At 52.2% G+C, this 16,671-nt stretch overlaps 2 protein-coding genes across 3 annotated transcripts in view; one reads left to right on the top strand and one right to left on the bottom strand.

Moving 5' to 3' along the window:
- Positions 1-980: 980 nt before the first annotated feature.
- On the bottom strand, positions 981-6,464 carry LOC116939766 (actin, alpha cardiac muscle 2). Its single transcript, XM_032948551.2, has 7 exons — positions 6,315-6,464; positions 4,865-5,025; positions 3,159-3,483; positions 2,347-2,508; positions 2,018-2,209; positions 1,706-1,887; positions 981-1,473 (listed from the first exon to the last, which is right to left on the bottom strand). The coding sequence occupies exons 2-7, from the start codon at positions 4,991-4,993 to the stop codon at positions 1,330-1,332; spliced, it is 1,134 nt and encodes a 377-aa protein (XP_032804442.1). The 5' UTR covers positions 4,994-5,025; positions 6,315-6,464; the 3' UTR covers positions 981-1,329.
- Positions 3,965-16,671, top strand: part of LOC116939761 (uncharacterized) — a 77,960-nt gene continuing 65,253 nt past the window's right edge. For both annotated transcript variants that reach the window (XM_076065114.1, XM_076065115.1), the window contains exon 1: positions 3,965-4,328. The gene's annotated coding sequence lies outside the window, so the exon portion shown is untranslated. The remainder of the gene's footprint in view (positions 4,329-16,671) is intronic.

The raw sequence follows: 16,671 nt of genomic DNA on the forward strand, positions 1-16,671 counted from the left end.
CGGCGTTGTCACAGCAGCCTGTGCAAGATGGCCCGCAGCCAAGTGTGGGATAGGGGTTGAATATTCGAATGCGTTGTCGGTTACAAGACGATGTTTTCTCGACGCAGACGGGTGGGTTGTAAGGTATGGTCCAACAGGTGCAGTGGGATCCAGCTGTTACCACGACCTGTCTTTTAAATGCCTCATGTGGCCAGAAAAAGAACATCCAGCTGCTCTCTTGTAGTTTGACACGTGGGAGGCTTTCACGACCAATATTATCCATAATAAAGGTTTGTTTATGGGTTAGATCGGGTACAAATAAATGTGTCGTTAAACCCACCACCGCCCGACACATCCAATTAGTAAGGTTTGTCACGTAAACAAAGCTTGCCAAATAGTTACTACTTCAGCACACCGGTGTGTTGAAGAGTAAACCCACAACACTTGTAGCTATAAACCCAGATTGTGTGTGCCGAGAGGGAGGCGGCGGGTGGAGGGGCCGGCTACCACACACGTTTGAAGATGAGTTAATATCGACAATGAAGTCACTTTTAAGATGCCCTCTCGTGATGCTGTGGCAGTGACGACGCCTTGTATAAAGTACGGCGAACACGCCGTGATGAAGTCGATGGAAAGTCATTTGAAAGTGCCTTGGGGTTATCGCCGTTACCGCTGTGTAATGTTTCAAGATGTTGACCTCTGCGAGCCCCTCGAACAAGCACGTTATCTCTTCACGGGTGGCTAATGGCGACCAATCAATGCCATTGTCCCCACCCTCAGACCTTTATTGGGGACACTTTAGGTCCAATAAAATAAAATCTATGGGAATACCGTATATGATTTCACTACGATGCTCATTTGACGAACGGGACCGATCCGTTGGCGATAGCCAATTGCAAATAATCGCCTCCCATATCGATGAACAGCGTTTGGGCTGTGCTGCTGCGCGTCACTCAAAGCACGACAGTATCCCAAGTACAAACACGACAAGAGGCTTTCGGTGAAACATGTAAGTCGGGAACTTTACTCAAAACACAGAGCTGTACACATTTATAAATAGCACACAAAATAAAAGCGAAACTTTACAGGTAACAGTCACGTTGGGACGCTGGTTTGAGACGAGATGCGATGAATGTTTTGGACGCCGAGATGAGTGTAATGTGTGGGATTGGTGGTGGGGGGGGGGGGAGCACGGAGGGGAGGGGGGGTTGGGGAAGCACGGGGGGTGTGGGGGGGGGACACAGAGGGCTCATCAAAATTATGTAGCTTGTCAACATGCATTTCTCCCCGCTCTTGGATCCGCGGACCATGAGAGTCCAGACGTGGGTTCTCGTTGGGCCACCGATGCTTTTAGAAGCACTTGCGGTGGACGATGGAGGGCCCTGCCTCGTCATACTCCTGCTTGGTGATCCACATCTGCTGGAAGGTGGACAGCGACGCCAGGATGGAGCCTCCGATCCAGACGGAGTACTTGCGCTCGGGAGGAGCGATGATCTGTCGCGGGAACGCGGGGAGGAGGAGGAGGAGAATGAGAAAAGGCGGTCAATGACGAGAAGAACCCGTGTGCATCCAACAGATGGCAGTGCAGCATCGCATTCTGATGTCTGCGAGTCTGAACCCTGCGACTTGGGAACACTTTTGTATTTTTGTGCACCTCGTCACGAACGTGCGCGCGAGCTGACCGATGTGTCGTGGACATTTACCGCGTGCGTGGCCTCAGACTCACCTTGATCTTCATGGTGCTGGGTGCCAGGGCGGTGATCTCCTTCTGCATGCGGTCAGCGATACCCGGGTACATGGTGGTGCCACCGGACAGCACGTTGTTGGCGTACAGGTCCTTGCGGATGTCGATGTCGCACTTCATGATGGAGTTGTAGGTGGTCTCATGGATGCCAGCGGACTCCATGCCTGAGAGACGGGTGGGAAAGCGAGTTTATTGAACATCATCACTCCCGAGCCTTCGTCTGTCCATCCACTGTTGCGCGAAACGCCTCTGCACATCGTGGTCCTGCGGATGCCACGATCCCCTCGCACTCACCGATGAATGAGGGCTGGAAGAGGGTCTCGGGGCAGCGGAAGCGCTCGTTGCCGATGGTGATGACCTGGCCGTCGGGAAGCTCGTAGCTCTTCTCCAGGGAGGAGGAAGTGGCGGCGGTCGCCATCTCGTTCTCGAAGTCCAGAGCCACGTAGCAAAGCTTCTCCTTGATGTCACGCACGATCTCACGCTCGGCTGCGGGGGGCGCGCGCGTACAACACCGCGGTTCAGGCGACTCGCACGGCGGTCTCTCCCGAGCCGGGAGTCGAACACCCCGAAAAATGGTCGCGTGTTCTGCGGGGGAGTTCCTCCTCCTCTGGCGGACGGCTCACCTGTGGTCACGAAGGAGTAGCCACGCTCTGTGAGGATCTTCATCAGGTAGTCGGTGAGGTCGCGACCAGCCAGGTCAAGGCGCATGATGGCGTGGGGCAGCGCGTAACCCTCGTAGATGGGCACGTTGTGGGTCACACCGTCACCGGAGTCCAGCACAATACCTGCGGGCGGGAAGGGGGCACGAGCGGTCAGTTCCGAGTCGCGTTGTGCCCGTGCAGGGCTCGTATCGCAGACTGTGCGTCCGTGAGTGGCCGCAACACCCCCCCCCCCCCCAGCCTCCTCCTCCATCCCCACCTCGTGCGCCATGCCAGCCCTCTATAGGTGATCGCCAACAGCACTTGCTGCAAGAGTCCAGTGAAGGCTACGTGGGGCATCTTTGTCTTTGTTTCGGTGGCGCAGTCCTTTCGCGCAATGCCCTACGAGCTCGACTTTTAGGGTTCCAACCCTGGGTCTCGATTTTCCTGAGTGGCAAGCGGTCCCTGAAGCAATCTAGGCTGAGCATCACCTAGGTCGGCGCGGCCTTAAAAATGAGTTACCCAGGTTCAGTGATGTGAAAATCAGGACCGGGGAGACGAAGGCGTCCGAGCGAACGAATCCCGTCCCTCGTGCGCCGTGCTGCTACCCTGAGCCTTATCAGGTGCTCGCTCACAGAACTTTGCCCCAACAGTCTATGATACTGAAATATTGTACGTGGGATCTTTGCCGTGCGCGAGTGTAATCAATGCAAAACCGTCATACTGAAAGATATGGGGCATCTATGTTGCGAGTGTGGGTGTGTGAATGTAGAATTCGGTGTGTCACGTGATCTCACCGGTGGTACGGCCGGACGCGTACAGGGACAGCACGGCCTGGATGGCCACGTACATGGCGGGCACGTTGAAGGTCTCAAACATGATCTGGGTCATCTTTTCACGGTTGGCCTTGGGGTTAAGGGGGGCCTCTGTGAGCAGGGTGGGGTGCTCCTCGGGGGCCACGCGCAGCTCGTTGTAGAAGGTGTGGTGCCAGATCTTCTCCATGTCGTCCCAGTTGGTGATGATGCCGTGCTCGATGGGGTACTTGAGGGTGAGGATACCGCGCTTGCTCTGCGCCTCGTCGCCTACGTACGAGTCCTTCTGACCCATACCCACCATGACTCCCTGTTGGGGCACAGACGCGCGGAGGACGCGCGTGATTAGTGGCGAGGCGAGCGCGTTGCACAACAGGACGTGCCTCGTCTGAGTGTCGGTGTCACGAACACCGAAACGCGTGTGGTCCGGCGCCTTGGCGGATCGGGGTTGGTGGCTCACGCTGGGATTTGTGAAACTCCAAAGCCTTCTCGACTTCTACGAGACGCGTTGCTGGGAGATGGTGAAACCAGCAAGTGGGTCCTTGACTCGCGATCGGTGCGCAGATTTTGACTGTCATCTCCTCGCGTCTGCGTGGTGGGGTTTCTCCGAGCATTCCGGTTTCCTCGTTGCGCGCAAAATATTCATTTAAAAAAAAAGAACTAAATTGACGAAACAGCCTGGTGTTTTTTTATATATATGTAAATGCAGGGTACCCTCTCGATGACGAGCCGTGAGGCTTTGCCGGGTAAGTAAAATGCCTTTGCAGTGCGGCTGCTGGGCTGGATGTCGGATTGCCGTCGAGTGAGAGAGGCTGCGCAGTCAGCAGTCGCCATTCTAAGATCCAGGCTGCCCAGGCGTCAAGTCTATTCTCGGGCTACAGTGCGTGCTAGAGGGACAGGCCGATCCACGGAGGTGGACCCCGCGGCTAAATTTAGTGACCCCCTTTCACCCCGTCCTTATTAGGGCCCGAAACTCCCTTGGCACGTGAGCGATTTCACATTTTTCATCGGGATGAAATGTGAGATTCTGCACACTGGGCGTCAACGGAGCCGCGTCGGCGTTTGCAGCAGAACGCCCACCGTGGTAATTCACAGGGTCAGAAGAGTTGAAGCGGAGGTTGACGTTCAAGAATATGCGCGCGCGTGCAATTACGGGTAAGTCATTGGCTCGTTACTAATCGCTCGTAGAGCCTGGATCGGCGTGTGTGCGCGCGGAGCGTGTGAATAGTTGATGGATGCATTGTCCGCCGCTTTAGGTGGTGATTTTAATGCAACTCTGAAACCACATCGCATCGCTGCTGCCAGCTTCTTCCGACTTCTACGACCTCATCCGTTTGTTAGCGGACACTGACTTTTCTGTAGACTTGTTAGACACCCGCCAATTTAGCTGACTATCGCACAGTTTGCCCCATGTGTCCGCCCAACTTTCGCAAGCACTTCACTTCGGCCGACGCATGAATTAAAAGCCCCATCGGGGCCTTGGCGACTTCCCCCAATTGGTGGCTTTCTCAAAAAACACATCCGGCGAAACCAAATCAGTCGTTGGCCCCTTAATGCCCCCCGCCGCATGCCGAAGTGCGTGGGTTCTTCCTCCTCCGCACGTCTGAGTGACAGGTGTGTGGGGGGGGGGTGTATGGGGAGGAGTAGTGGGGGGGGGGGGGTGTGAGGGTGCGGGTGGAGGCAGCCCTTACCTGGTGGCGGGGTCGCCCTACGATAGAGGGAAAGACGGCGCGAGGAGCGTCGTCTCCGGCGAAGCCAGCCTTGCACAGCCCCGAGCCATTGTCGCACACGAGCGCGGTGGTCTCCTCGTCGTCACACATGGTTGCTTTTGTTTCTTGTTTCCTTCAAGCCGCTGCAGGGGGATAGAGGGGGGGTGGGGAGAGCGAGAGAGCGGTCCGCGTTATTGCGCCTTAACTCCGTGCTGCTGCGTCCCCATCGACTACCCCCGCCTCGGCGAGCAATCCGCAGGTGTTCGCATTCGTTGGGAGTGGTAGAAATTCGCCATTCTCAAGGCGCAGGTCGGTCTATTCATAGGGCATATCCCGCTTGCTTCTCAAAACGTTGTACTAGCCCCCGTCGATAATGATGGCCCAAATCGACAAATAACCGGAATTGAAGCTCGCTACTTGACTGAGATGCCATTCACATGTTCTATTAGTGACTTCGTGGCTTTTTGTGTTCTAACTGATGTCATTTTCCTAAACCCCCGAGTTAGTTAAATCCACGTAAATGCGCACATCCTTTTTCGAACTATCAGTGTTGTTTGAATTAACTAGCACCCATCCCAAGCACTTTGAATTTCACAGCACTGAAGTCTGCGTGGTTGATTCCCCGATACTCACCACAGAGAAGGGCGATCAATTTGGATTAAAAACTTCCCCGATCTAATCAAACTAAATCTGGATTCCGTCTCTGAGAAGTGCATGCCTAATTAAAATTATATAATCTGTTTGTCTACACTGCCCTTCACCGATGTGAGCTCTCGATGTTAGTTTATGCTCGTAGATTACGTTATTTTGCTTTAAAGCTATCATTAAAAAAGATTCCACTAAATCTTTAGAACTCCAACTAAGAGGTTTCTTTTTTTTTAATCTAACGTTATTTGTATTGTTTACATTGTGCTCTTGTTAGTTCGCCTTCTTCAGGAAATGCAATCACTGCTATAGTAAGATCCTCCTGGGTGCACAGTTACAATTTAATAAAGCTGCTTAACACCTCCTCATATATGATCTTCGCTTTTAAATTATCGATGCCGTTGTCTGTAAACATTTCCATTCACTTCCTTGTAATGTCCAATATTTGGTATTGCGTTTTATTCTCCCAACTTAAGAATTGACTGCCTGCCGCCACAATTGCCACGTGTCATCATTACTTAAGATCGTTGAGGCTCATGGTGATATATTAACTACACAATAATTACAACTTTGTCTCTGACCCTCCTTTAACAACACCCTCCTATTCACATCGTTCCACAACTCGCTCCCTTCTTCTGTAGCGAGCCCATCCCGAGACACGGCTGCGCAAAGTTTCGACGGCACATGAACTGAACTTGCGTTGCGTGACATTTGCCACTGCGTTAGATCCAAGTCGCTTCTGCCTGGCTGTTGCCTGCTGCTGCTGCCAGGTGGTCCTTATGCTTACCCGTGCAAGGCTGAAATGCTTCGCTATGTTCCTCGAGCGTAGGACTGGAGGCCGAGGTAACCCTGCGCTCCCTTTTATACACAAGCGGTACCTCCTCCTCCGCACACGCCGCTCTGCATATGGAGTCGCATAAGAACCTCTCCATATATGGTATCGGCCACGCCGGGCGCCCCATTAATGGCGAGGCGGTGGCCGGGATGGGTCCTCGCCGAATGAAGCGCACTGCCTTCTCGAGTCGGGGATTTGACCACCCGGCCTTGTAAGGGCACAGCCGAGGGCTGGGAGAGGGACCACAGCTTTGCCCGGCAGTAGCGCGTGCGGCGGGAGCGAGCGTCGCGCGATTGTTGACCCAAAATGGTCTCATTCAATTAATAGAGAATAGTAATAAAGTGGCACGCAGCGTGCGACTGAAAGCGTGTTAATTATTATTTGTGTATTATTATTACTACTCGTGATTATTAGTGCCATTGCTGGCACGGTATACGTAGCAGGATTGAACCATGGTGAGTGCTTAGACGGGTGACCATTACCAGGGCTTGCCAGGGTTTGTAGGATTGTGGCGGCGAGGTTTGGTGGAGGTGGCAGTGCGGAGCGTTACTCACTCTCGTATGCGTAATGGGGTTTTGTCCGATTCCTTTCCCACACGAAGCCACTCATTCAAAAATGAAATCGGTGAAACAACCCCAATGGAGTAGAAACCCTCCTGACAAGGCGTATTGAGACTCTTCAGGCTCCCCTGTGCGAAACAGCTGCCATTGTGAATGTCGCTGCGGTATTAACTTGTGCAGGGTGGCGTCAATGCCACGCTTTTGGCCGTGGTGCCATCGCTAGCCGCGCCGTGTGAACTTGCGTGGAGATGGAATGATGGGCACGGATGGCATTGCTCATCCTGCCAGCGCGATAACAATAGCGAGATAATTCCAGTTATAATCGTGGCCCCTGGTGGGTTGAACAGATACCATGTAAGATAATGTGACGTCTTATTACAAAGGTTGAACGCAAATTTACTTTCATGAAAACCGTACCAGAAATTGTCGCGCTTGTTTACTTCCAAGTATTCAGGAGTGTGCGTTATTAATTCAGCGAGGAGAGCTCCGCGACCACTCCGGGGGGCTGATAAGCAGCTAGCGGACTAACGTTTCGCAACCCTCCCCCATCCTCGCGATACAATGAATCGTCACGATTCACAGTCCCGATTGAACTACATAATCGATTGTTTTCTTTAATAATTGTGGTGAATGCGGCGATCTCCGGTTGGCGGAGGGGGTCATCATCATTGCCAAACTGATGTTCTATCATCATTAGCCATGATCAGTCCACTGCTGGATGAAGGCCTCCCCAAGTCGTCCCGATCTCTCACGATGGACGTCCTCACGGGCACGTTCTCTCCATGGACTGCCACTCCGTTATTATTCTCGACCATCGGCGGAGGGATGACGCGAAACCCCCGCACCTCCGATTAATGCGGTTGGCTACGCATGGTGCGAAAGAAGTTCAACATACATACAACCTATAGCAATGGAAACATGTATACATACATTCGGGATCTGTTATTCATCGTCACACCCTTTATAGTAGCATCACGGCTGCTATCGTGGCTGGAGGATGGCCAGGGCAGCCCACAGGGAGACCTGCAGGGATCCCACTGCTCATCGAGCTCGCTGGCCTCTGAGTCACTGGACAAAATTGGCGGTTCTACTCCCACCGCCGTCTGACAATTAATGTTGACGTCGTTCATAGCGTAATAGCAGAGTACGTGGTTTGCTGTCAAGTTAACTTCAAGGACTGTGTGACATCATTTTCAAGAGCAGACCATCATCATCGTTATTCTCAGACCTGCCTGCCAGAGCATATAAGGCGTCTCACGAGGCTCGCTTTGTGTGCCTCTCACCTGGTTAAATAAAGGACAATGTGCCAAGACCCCGGGGCAACAGAGGGCCGAGGGGGACGAACGCTCTTGCACGTGTGAGCGAGCGGCCGCACGGCTCCCCCGCAGCTCGCCCGGCTAAAATTAGGGCCCACTTTGCACTTTGTATTCCAAAATAGCGCGCTGGCCTTATGTGGAAGTCTGAGTTATATATAATTGTAGATCAACGCCGGGAAGGTGAGGCTATTGCTCGGCGGCGGCGGCAACGCAGTCGCGCGCGTGTGCGTGTGTGTGGCTGCCGCGTAAAGCCGACATGGGGGGTCTCGTGTTGAGTGTCCGAGGCTCCGTCCTTTCAGTGTTGGCGACACTCCGGGAAGTGGCGACACTTGCCGTGAACGAGCCTCCCCCCCAAACCCCCCGAGCAGACGGGGACTCTCCAGGGAGGAGAGCGAGAGAGTGGCGCGTGTGGCTCAACCGGTCATGGATCATATCTGGAGAGACAAAAGCGTTCGGGCGTGGATCACGGCCACACCGCACCCTCGTCCGCCGTGCTGGTCTTCGCATGTGCTCGCTGACAGCACCTGTCCTCATCGTGTGTGCGAGGCTACACGGGGATCGCTGTGAGCTCGCCGAGTGTGCTGTGCTGTCCGTCCCCCGAGTGTTGCCGGAGTTCGAAGCGAGCGCTCCCCTCGCTCACGTCGCACACCCGCTGGCGTGAGTCTCACATCGTGCAGCGAGCCCCCCCCCCCCACCACCCCCAAATCTGATGCTCTTATACATTCCGCCACCCTCCCCCCACCTCCCCCCCCCAAAGCAGACTCAGTCGCTGGGTGGGGGGGGTCCCTCGCCGCATGGCTCAATCTCCCCCCACCTCCCCTCCTTGAAACAAAAAAAACCCCACTGAAAACAACAAAAACTCACTTCGCGGGATTAGTTTGGAATTTGGAAGGGAGCCGTGAACAGGAGCAACACCCCCCCCTCCTCTCCATCCATCGCGATGTGACGCGGCATGACAGATGCCTCCTCCCCCTCCTCCTCCCCCGCCTCCTCTCTGCCATGTGCGCGCTCTCGTGTTGTGTGCGGGTGGGCGCGCGAGGAGGCCGGGGCCCCTGGCTGCTGCTGATGATGATGCTGCTGCTTGTTGCTGTTGGTGGGGATTGCCGAGAACACCTGTTGGACGGCGCTGGCCCTCGGCTGCCTCTCCTTACGTGTCGAGCGCGATATCGCCTTTTATGGTCAGTGTGGAAGCGCGCCCTCTGAAGCTCAAGACGTCTGTTGGGAGGTTGAGAAAGCTGTTCGCTGTTCACGTCCCGTCCCCCCCCCCCCTTTATTCGCGTTGCAAGATCACACAAGAAATGGAGACGAAGGCATTCCAATGCCTCCCAGCCTGGGTTCGAGTCCGGGTTAGGACGAGCGACGATGCCCTTATATGTCGTACTTGGGTACAGAACATCATGATCTAATATATATGTAGTCGTGATTGCGACCGATATAACCCCCCCCCCCATGATGTTCTGGAAGGGCTAGAAAGCTGAACGCTTGGTACCAACACAGTCGTCCTATCCTTAGAGCTAGAACAGGAGTCGCAACCTGCTACTGCTTCGTGACCGTTATTTTATTAAGGGCCACCACCCGTCCCGTATTCACGTTGCCTTGCTGCGATTTCTTAAAATATTGAGCTATTTTCTTTCGTTGCCGACCCTTGAGCAAGAATATATATTTAAAAAAATGTTTTTAGAATTCTTGGTTCTTTCGGTAAAGTCACGTTGGAAGGAAACAATAAAATAATAATATATAAAACAATAACATTCTCACGACGTTTCGACTGTAACACAAACAGTCATCATCAGGTGTAAAAAAAAACAACGGCAAGAAGCAACGGCAAGAATAATGCTTCTTGCCGTTAGTTTTTTCACACCTGATGATGACTGTTTGTGTTACAGTCGAAACGTCGTGAGAATTTTATTGTTTTATATATTTTATTATTTTATTGTTTCCCTTCAACGTGACTTTACCGAAAAAAACAAGAATATGAATCACTGCAGTCACGAAAGCTTTAAATCAAAATGTAATGTTTTTAGAATTGCGGGTCTCCAAAACGTGCAGCCGATTGTTGATTGATTTCGGCTGTAAGTGGGGGGGGGGGGTGGTATGGCTAGCCTAGAAGTCTCAATCGCTTCCAGTCTCTTGTGTTTAACACTTAAGAGACAATAACCGCTTGTAGTACATCATCAGTGAACCAAGTGTCACGCTATGATGGACGGAAATACGCGGAAGAAGTCCGCTCCCTTTTACTGATATTAATGGTAATTGATGTAAAATAAATCGCTCATATAAATGGCATAATTGCATTATTGTGGTTGTTGTTTAACCACAGAAGCCGTGTGAAGTCTCAAGACTGTTGTCAATGAGGGTCTTCTGCCTTGGGATGTTTGGTGAGTTGTTATTGGCAGTGTTTTTGTTCAGCCTAAGTGTACACAGAAGGGCTAATTCTCATTTTTTATATTTAAAAAAATAACCATACTTGCTCTACGCACAGCCCTCGCCTCCCTTGCCTGTATTCAATGCGTGATGCAACTCCCTCATTTCGAACCGTGAACAGTGTCCCACTGACAAGGGCGCACGACAACGAGATCATTACACGCACACACAGCGCGCTCGTGTTTAACCCCACGTCCACCGTCAGTGTGCCGCGCGGCAATCAACAGGCTCCTTGGCATGGAGCAGCTGCGCGCCCCAGACCTGCAGCTGAGCAGAGGGAGGCGGCCGTGTGCTCGGATGTAACAGGAAAAGGGATAACGCGGGGCCGGGGTGCCCTGGGCACGGGGGGGGGGGGTGGAGTTTGTGGAGACGAAATGGCACGGACAGCTGGGCCACGGCGCATGAGCAGATAGATTCCGGCCGCCCACGTGGCCTTGAGCAGCCTCGCGCAAGCGTCAATGGGCTCCTTGTGCCGTGCACACAAAAAAAAACAGTCGCCCGCGTCTCCTCGTGTCGCGAGCAGCTGCGCCGGGAGGCAACACGTGGATAGGTCGGGGGGGGGGGGGGTTATGTGGCTGGGGAGGGATGGAGGGTAACGCACAATAACAATCCAGTGTTATAGATGCATTTGTGTATTTATTTATGGGGGTGATTCTTCCAGCATCTCAAAACGACGTGAAAATACGAGGAAGGTGCCCGCATGCATTGTTTGAAGTTATATATTTTTTTCCTAAAGTCACAGCAGGGATGATGGGTACAATTCTACGGGTCAGAGTGGACGCATTCGGATAGAAGATACTTCTTCAGAGAGACATTCGTGAGCAGAAGGGGGAGAGGAAGAACTTGAGCTTGGACATAAACCGGGAGAGGGTCTCAACAGAGGCGAAACGAAGGGAGCAGCGTAAACAGCAGCGGAGAAAGAACGTGAAGGGGCTGGATTGGATAGTTTGTAAATGCAAGTCCACAACGTTTATCCCGTTGACGGTTGCTATACAACGGTGGGAATTCCACATTCCTATTGTGGAGACAAGTCTATGTACATAGGACGACGAGTATGTTTATCGACCGGAAATGAAGGAGATATAAATTGGCTGCGTTTCGGGGAGAGATTCAATAAAATATCAGCGGCGTGTACACGATTCCAAACACGTCGTAACGTACAGCGCTGACCTTTTATAATCCAATTAGCATTTAATTATCTCCATTCGGTGCCTACGTATTGAACGTTTGTAATTGTGACAAAGTGCCTGAGTGCAGCCTGTAATTACTGGAGGTCACGCGGGACAATTTTAGATTACCCGAGCGCCGTGTTCGTGAATGCAATGCACTGAACTGACAGCGTCTGTATGCTCGGGGGGGTCGTAAGGATTTATTGAAAGAGGAAATATCGCATCACGGGTCCATCGCAATCTCGGCCCTTTTTTGTTTTGCTCTCTTAGGCAACATACCAATGCCTTTACTTTGCGACTTCACGTTGTAGCCTGCGTAACTGTTGCTCGTGTGGAATGGCATTGGGAAAGTTTTTTTTATATATATACAGCAGGTTTACGTTGGGGATGCGTTCCTGAAAGGTGCGACGAATATCGAAACGGCGTAAACCAAAGTGGTGTACGGGGGCAGGTGAGGACGGAGGCTGAGGCGACGGATACGAGAAAGGACGGATGGTTCTGTCGGCAACGTGTGGCTTGGGGCGACGCAAATCTGGCAGTGGTAGTAATGAAGTGCCGGCATTTGTAGATCTGGGTATTGCTGTACAGGGACTCTTCTACTTACAAACGAGTTAGGTTCCAGAGGTCTGTTCGTAAAGTCGATTTGTTCGTAAGTCCAACTTTACTCCTGTCGATTCCAAACGTGTTGTGCGGCATGTACACTAAACACAGGGAATTACTTTAAAAGTTGTATAATCTCCTGTATATGTAGATGCCATTTGTTAGTAATGCTCTGCAGATGTAGATGCCACTGGCTCTTCACGTTCTGCAGATGTAGATGCCACTGGTTCTTCATGTTCTGCAGATGAAGATGTCACTGGTTCTTCACGTTCTGCAAATGTAGATACCACTGGTTCTTCATGTTCTACATATGTAGATGCCACTGGTTCTTCATGTTCTGCAGATGTAGATGCCACTGGCTTTTCACGTTCTGCAGATGTAGATGCCATTGGTTCTTCATGTTCTGCAGATGTAGAAGCCACTGGTTCCTCATGTTCTGCAGATGGAGATGCTAACTCCCTTTGGTGCTCGTGTTTCCTCTCTTGAAAAACTCGGTCCGAACAGGCAAGTGTACATACGGACAGGTGTGTTTGAATCTCTGAAAGTTCGTAAGTAGAGGAGTCCCTCTATTTTGTTACAAGGGATAGCCTCACTTGAGTCTCGAAGACTCCCTCCTAGCTTATTCAAGTGGGTCCTTCTACGGTGCGAGTGTATCCGATGACACGAATGAGAATGTGGTAAGCGGAGATCCGAAGAAGCCGCAGAAAGGGAGGGGGTGATTATAATTCAGCACTGCCACCTCGCAGCCCTCCGCGTCTAACATCACCTGGCGAGCCGTGGGTGGCGGTCGCACCCATCCGCACGTACGAACCGGACTCCGATCGAACACCGCCTCATCTTTTCAAACGACCGTGCAACGAGGATCTGCGGCGCATCGCGACGGCCGCGGGCATCCGTTTCGTGGAAACCCCTCCGCCGTTGTTGATGCACTCTCAGTAAACACGCCACTTTGCTCGACCCGTTTTTCCTTAAATACGTATATTTAAACTGTCAAGGCTTCTCGCCACTCGAGACGAGTGTTGGCGGGTTTTATTTGAGCGATGCAGGTCGTCGGTTTACTTTTGAGAGAAACTAAACAAACCTCGCGACCGCCGTTCCGCAAATCACGCAGGGGCGCACGCGCGGAGGAGTTCCTGCGCGCGCGTCTGCCTTGCGTTTCATGCGTCGTTCCCTTTAAACGGGACATTTTAAACAAACTCAACAGAAACTACCGCCGCCGTACAGCGGCCCGGAACATAAATAAATACGGCGTAACGCTGTCGCTTCGCTGAACTTGTACCGCAGATTGATTATTAACAGTACACGGTTAGAAACACAGTATTTGTCATTTCGATTTTAAACACGAAAATATTGCGAAGAGCCGTCTCGACGCAGCGGGAATTTGCAAACTACGCAGGAGGGCAAGCTTAGCCAAGCGTGCGCATTTGTGGAGGAACGCGTCGAAGATGTGACCCGCTCAGCAAATCGTCCCTTTGGTCGGTGGATGAAATCGCGACCGCTTCGTGTGAAGTCAGCCGGTGGCCGTCTTTGCTTGGATATGGAGAGGCATGACGAATGTGGACTTTCCACAAATGGCTCCGGGTCGCCAACAACGGAGGCTAGAACCCGCTCCAGCAGGGAGCCGTGCTTGACTCTTGCCCACTTGTCGGCTACGTCCACGCGTCGTCTCGTCGTCCGCCGTGGCCCCGCGGGCAGCAGTGTCCCCTTCCTACTCCTCCTTATCGGGGGGAAGAGAAGGCAGCAAGGCCACGGGGTCCGGCGAGGCCACGTGCTCCCTGGGTCCACCCCTCCCCCCACACAACACCATCCCCCCCCCCCCGCAACTACCCCATCCCTTCCCACCTTCCCCCCCCCAAGAATGAGCGCATGTTTTCCACAGAGAGCCGCTATCATCGCGTGCGCCTCTTTCGCGGCGCAACTATTAATCGATTAATCTTCGTCTGCTGCTCACGATGCACGACGCATCATTATTATTTGTGATTGGTATAATTACTGGAGTTCACCGGATCCCTACAGCCACTAGAGGGGGCTACAATCCACCACAATGGTTGTAAATAAACGATTTTTTTTAAAGTTTAAACGGGACTCAAAATTATTGGCAATAAAATCGTTGATGGATGAGGACCGCAACAAGCCGAGTGGCGTTGCACGTGGGCCGTGTGGAAAAAGCAGAAAACACGGCCCTCGCACTGCCGCCACGTGTGCCCTGCCTCAGTGGTAAAATTATTTTTTATTGTGGTTATTTTTGTTATAACCATTTTTTAACCCAGCAAAGCCTCATCGAGGTAGAAAACTATATATTTTTCAGAAGTGTTCCTGTGCCAAGTTTGGTCGCAGTAGAGGGCGATGTTGCAAATTGAGTAATTTGAGTAATTGAGTAATTTGCAACCAAATTGATAATATATGCATCTGCTTTGAAACTGATTGGTCCGCACCAGATACAGCTTTCTTTTGAGCCTCGTCTCAAACAGGTGTTAGACCTCTGGTCTCTGGTGTGGACCAGTTTCAAAGGCAATGCATATATTATCAGAGCATGTTTTTTGTTTGCATTCTGACCAGAAGTATTGTGGTCAATGCAGACATGATTCCGTGTAAAAGGTTTCAGTTTGGTGTTTTAACATCTCAACACCTGTTTGTTGCCAGAAAAAAGGGGAAAACCTATTCTCAAACTTTGGTACTGGAAAAGGAGGTCCCATGTTGCAATTTTTTCAGAGAAACCGGAGGAAATCCACCACGTGTCGTATAGGTGGTTGGGAGAAGATAGAAACGTCACACAGAAAGGAGTCCAAGTCAGGAATCGAACCCTGGGACCCTTCGTGCGGTGAGGCCCAAGTGTTACCACTACGCAACCCTGCCGCCCTTCACCGGGTGAAAGCTCTCACTGCCCTTCAGTGCAAGAGATGTTCAAACCCCTTGGCCGTGCGTGGATTCTCCACGTTGCTCGTGGGCTGTCAGGATTACATCGTGGCCGTGGTGGCTCATGGCTCCGGGTTGAGGAAGCCACTCTCTGCATCGGGGTTTTCCCGTCTCGGGTGATGTGTGCAGGTGGAATTCCTTAAGCAAATGCAATAGAATACATGAACTGATAGCATACTAACGTATCAAGGTGAGCCTCATCGAGTCTCAAGATACATTTTCAGACTGGTTGCTACTTTGAGATGTTTGTCCAATTTCACTTTTATGAGTATTTTTTGTTGTTGAAAGCCTGAGGCATTAGGCGTACCCGAAGAAATCCCACATGCACGCTTTGCTGTACCGCCATCTCCTGGCCACCCCACAGCCCAACAACGGGTTTGGGAGATGTCACAAATCTGCGTGATCCACCAACCCTTGCGCCCGTCTTGTACGAAAAAAAACCCCACCGATTATCAAACCAGTTTCTCAGAATTTCACCTGCACGCATCATTCGAGACTGCAAAACCCGAGGCATAGTCTGCAACCTCGTCGATCTGCGAGCTACAAGCCGGCCACTCCATAGCCGCACCCTCATCTCGCTGTGAGAGACCATGAGCAGTGAGGGCCATGTCCTTTCCTGGAGTCACCGAGGGGAATTTTTTTTCACCCTGCCCTCGCGCCTGGGGGCAGCGGAGAGCGGTTCCGAGTGGCACGCTGTGGGTATTTTTGAGAGCCTGATCGAGTTACGTCTGACCGCTTTCTCGCTGCCTAAAGAAGGCAAGGCGTTCACTGCTGTGCGGCGATCGCACCCGAAACCGCACGACACTCGGGGTCTTCGCTCGCTCGCTCACTCGGTCATTCATTCAAAGCAGAGCGTGAACATTTTCAACGTGGCGATAACGAATGAAAGCAAAGCTCTGGTGATTGCTTCTGGATGTACAGCCCCACGTGCTTTTTTCAGTCTACTTGTACACACGTTCTGGATGGCCCATACACATGCGTTGTGCGCGCAAGAGTGGAGGCATGCCGCTGCGGGCCACCCAAGGGTTACGGCCTTGGCTGGTTTAACGGAAGCCTCTGGGGAGGGCAGGGGATAAGAGTGGGGTTCCTTGGTAGGGCCGCCCCAAAAGGTTTTTGGGAGGCTCAGAAAATACCAAAATACCATCTGTGCTATTTGCTGGGGTCCCCATGGACTTGAGGCCTGGGACGAATTGCCCCACTGATGCCCCCTCCCTCTAAGGTCCTGGTTCCGAGATACTCGCTGCCTCGGCTGATGAATGGGCACAGGGATCGAGGGGCAACGGACCAATGACCCATCGCTCCATTGCACGTAACACAACCACGG

The sequence above is a fragment of the Petromyzon marinus genome, chromosome 6 (assembly GCF_048934315.1).
Source record: "Petromyzon marinus isolate PM22_M1 ecotype Great Lakes invasive population chromosome 6, UKy_Petmar_22M1.pri1.0, whole genome shotgun sequence".
Lineage (NCBI taxonomy): Eukaryota > Metazoa > Chordata > Hyperoartia > Petromyzontiformes > Petromyzontidae > Petromyzon > Petromyzon marinus.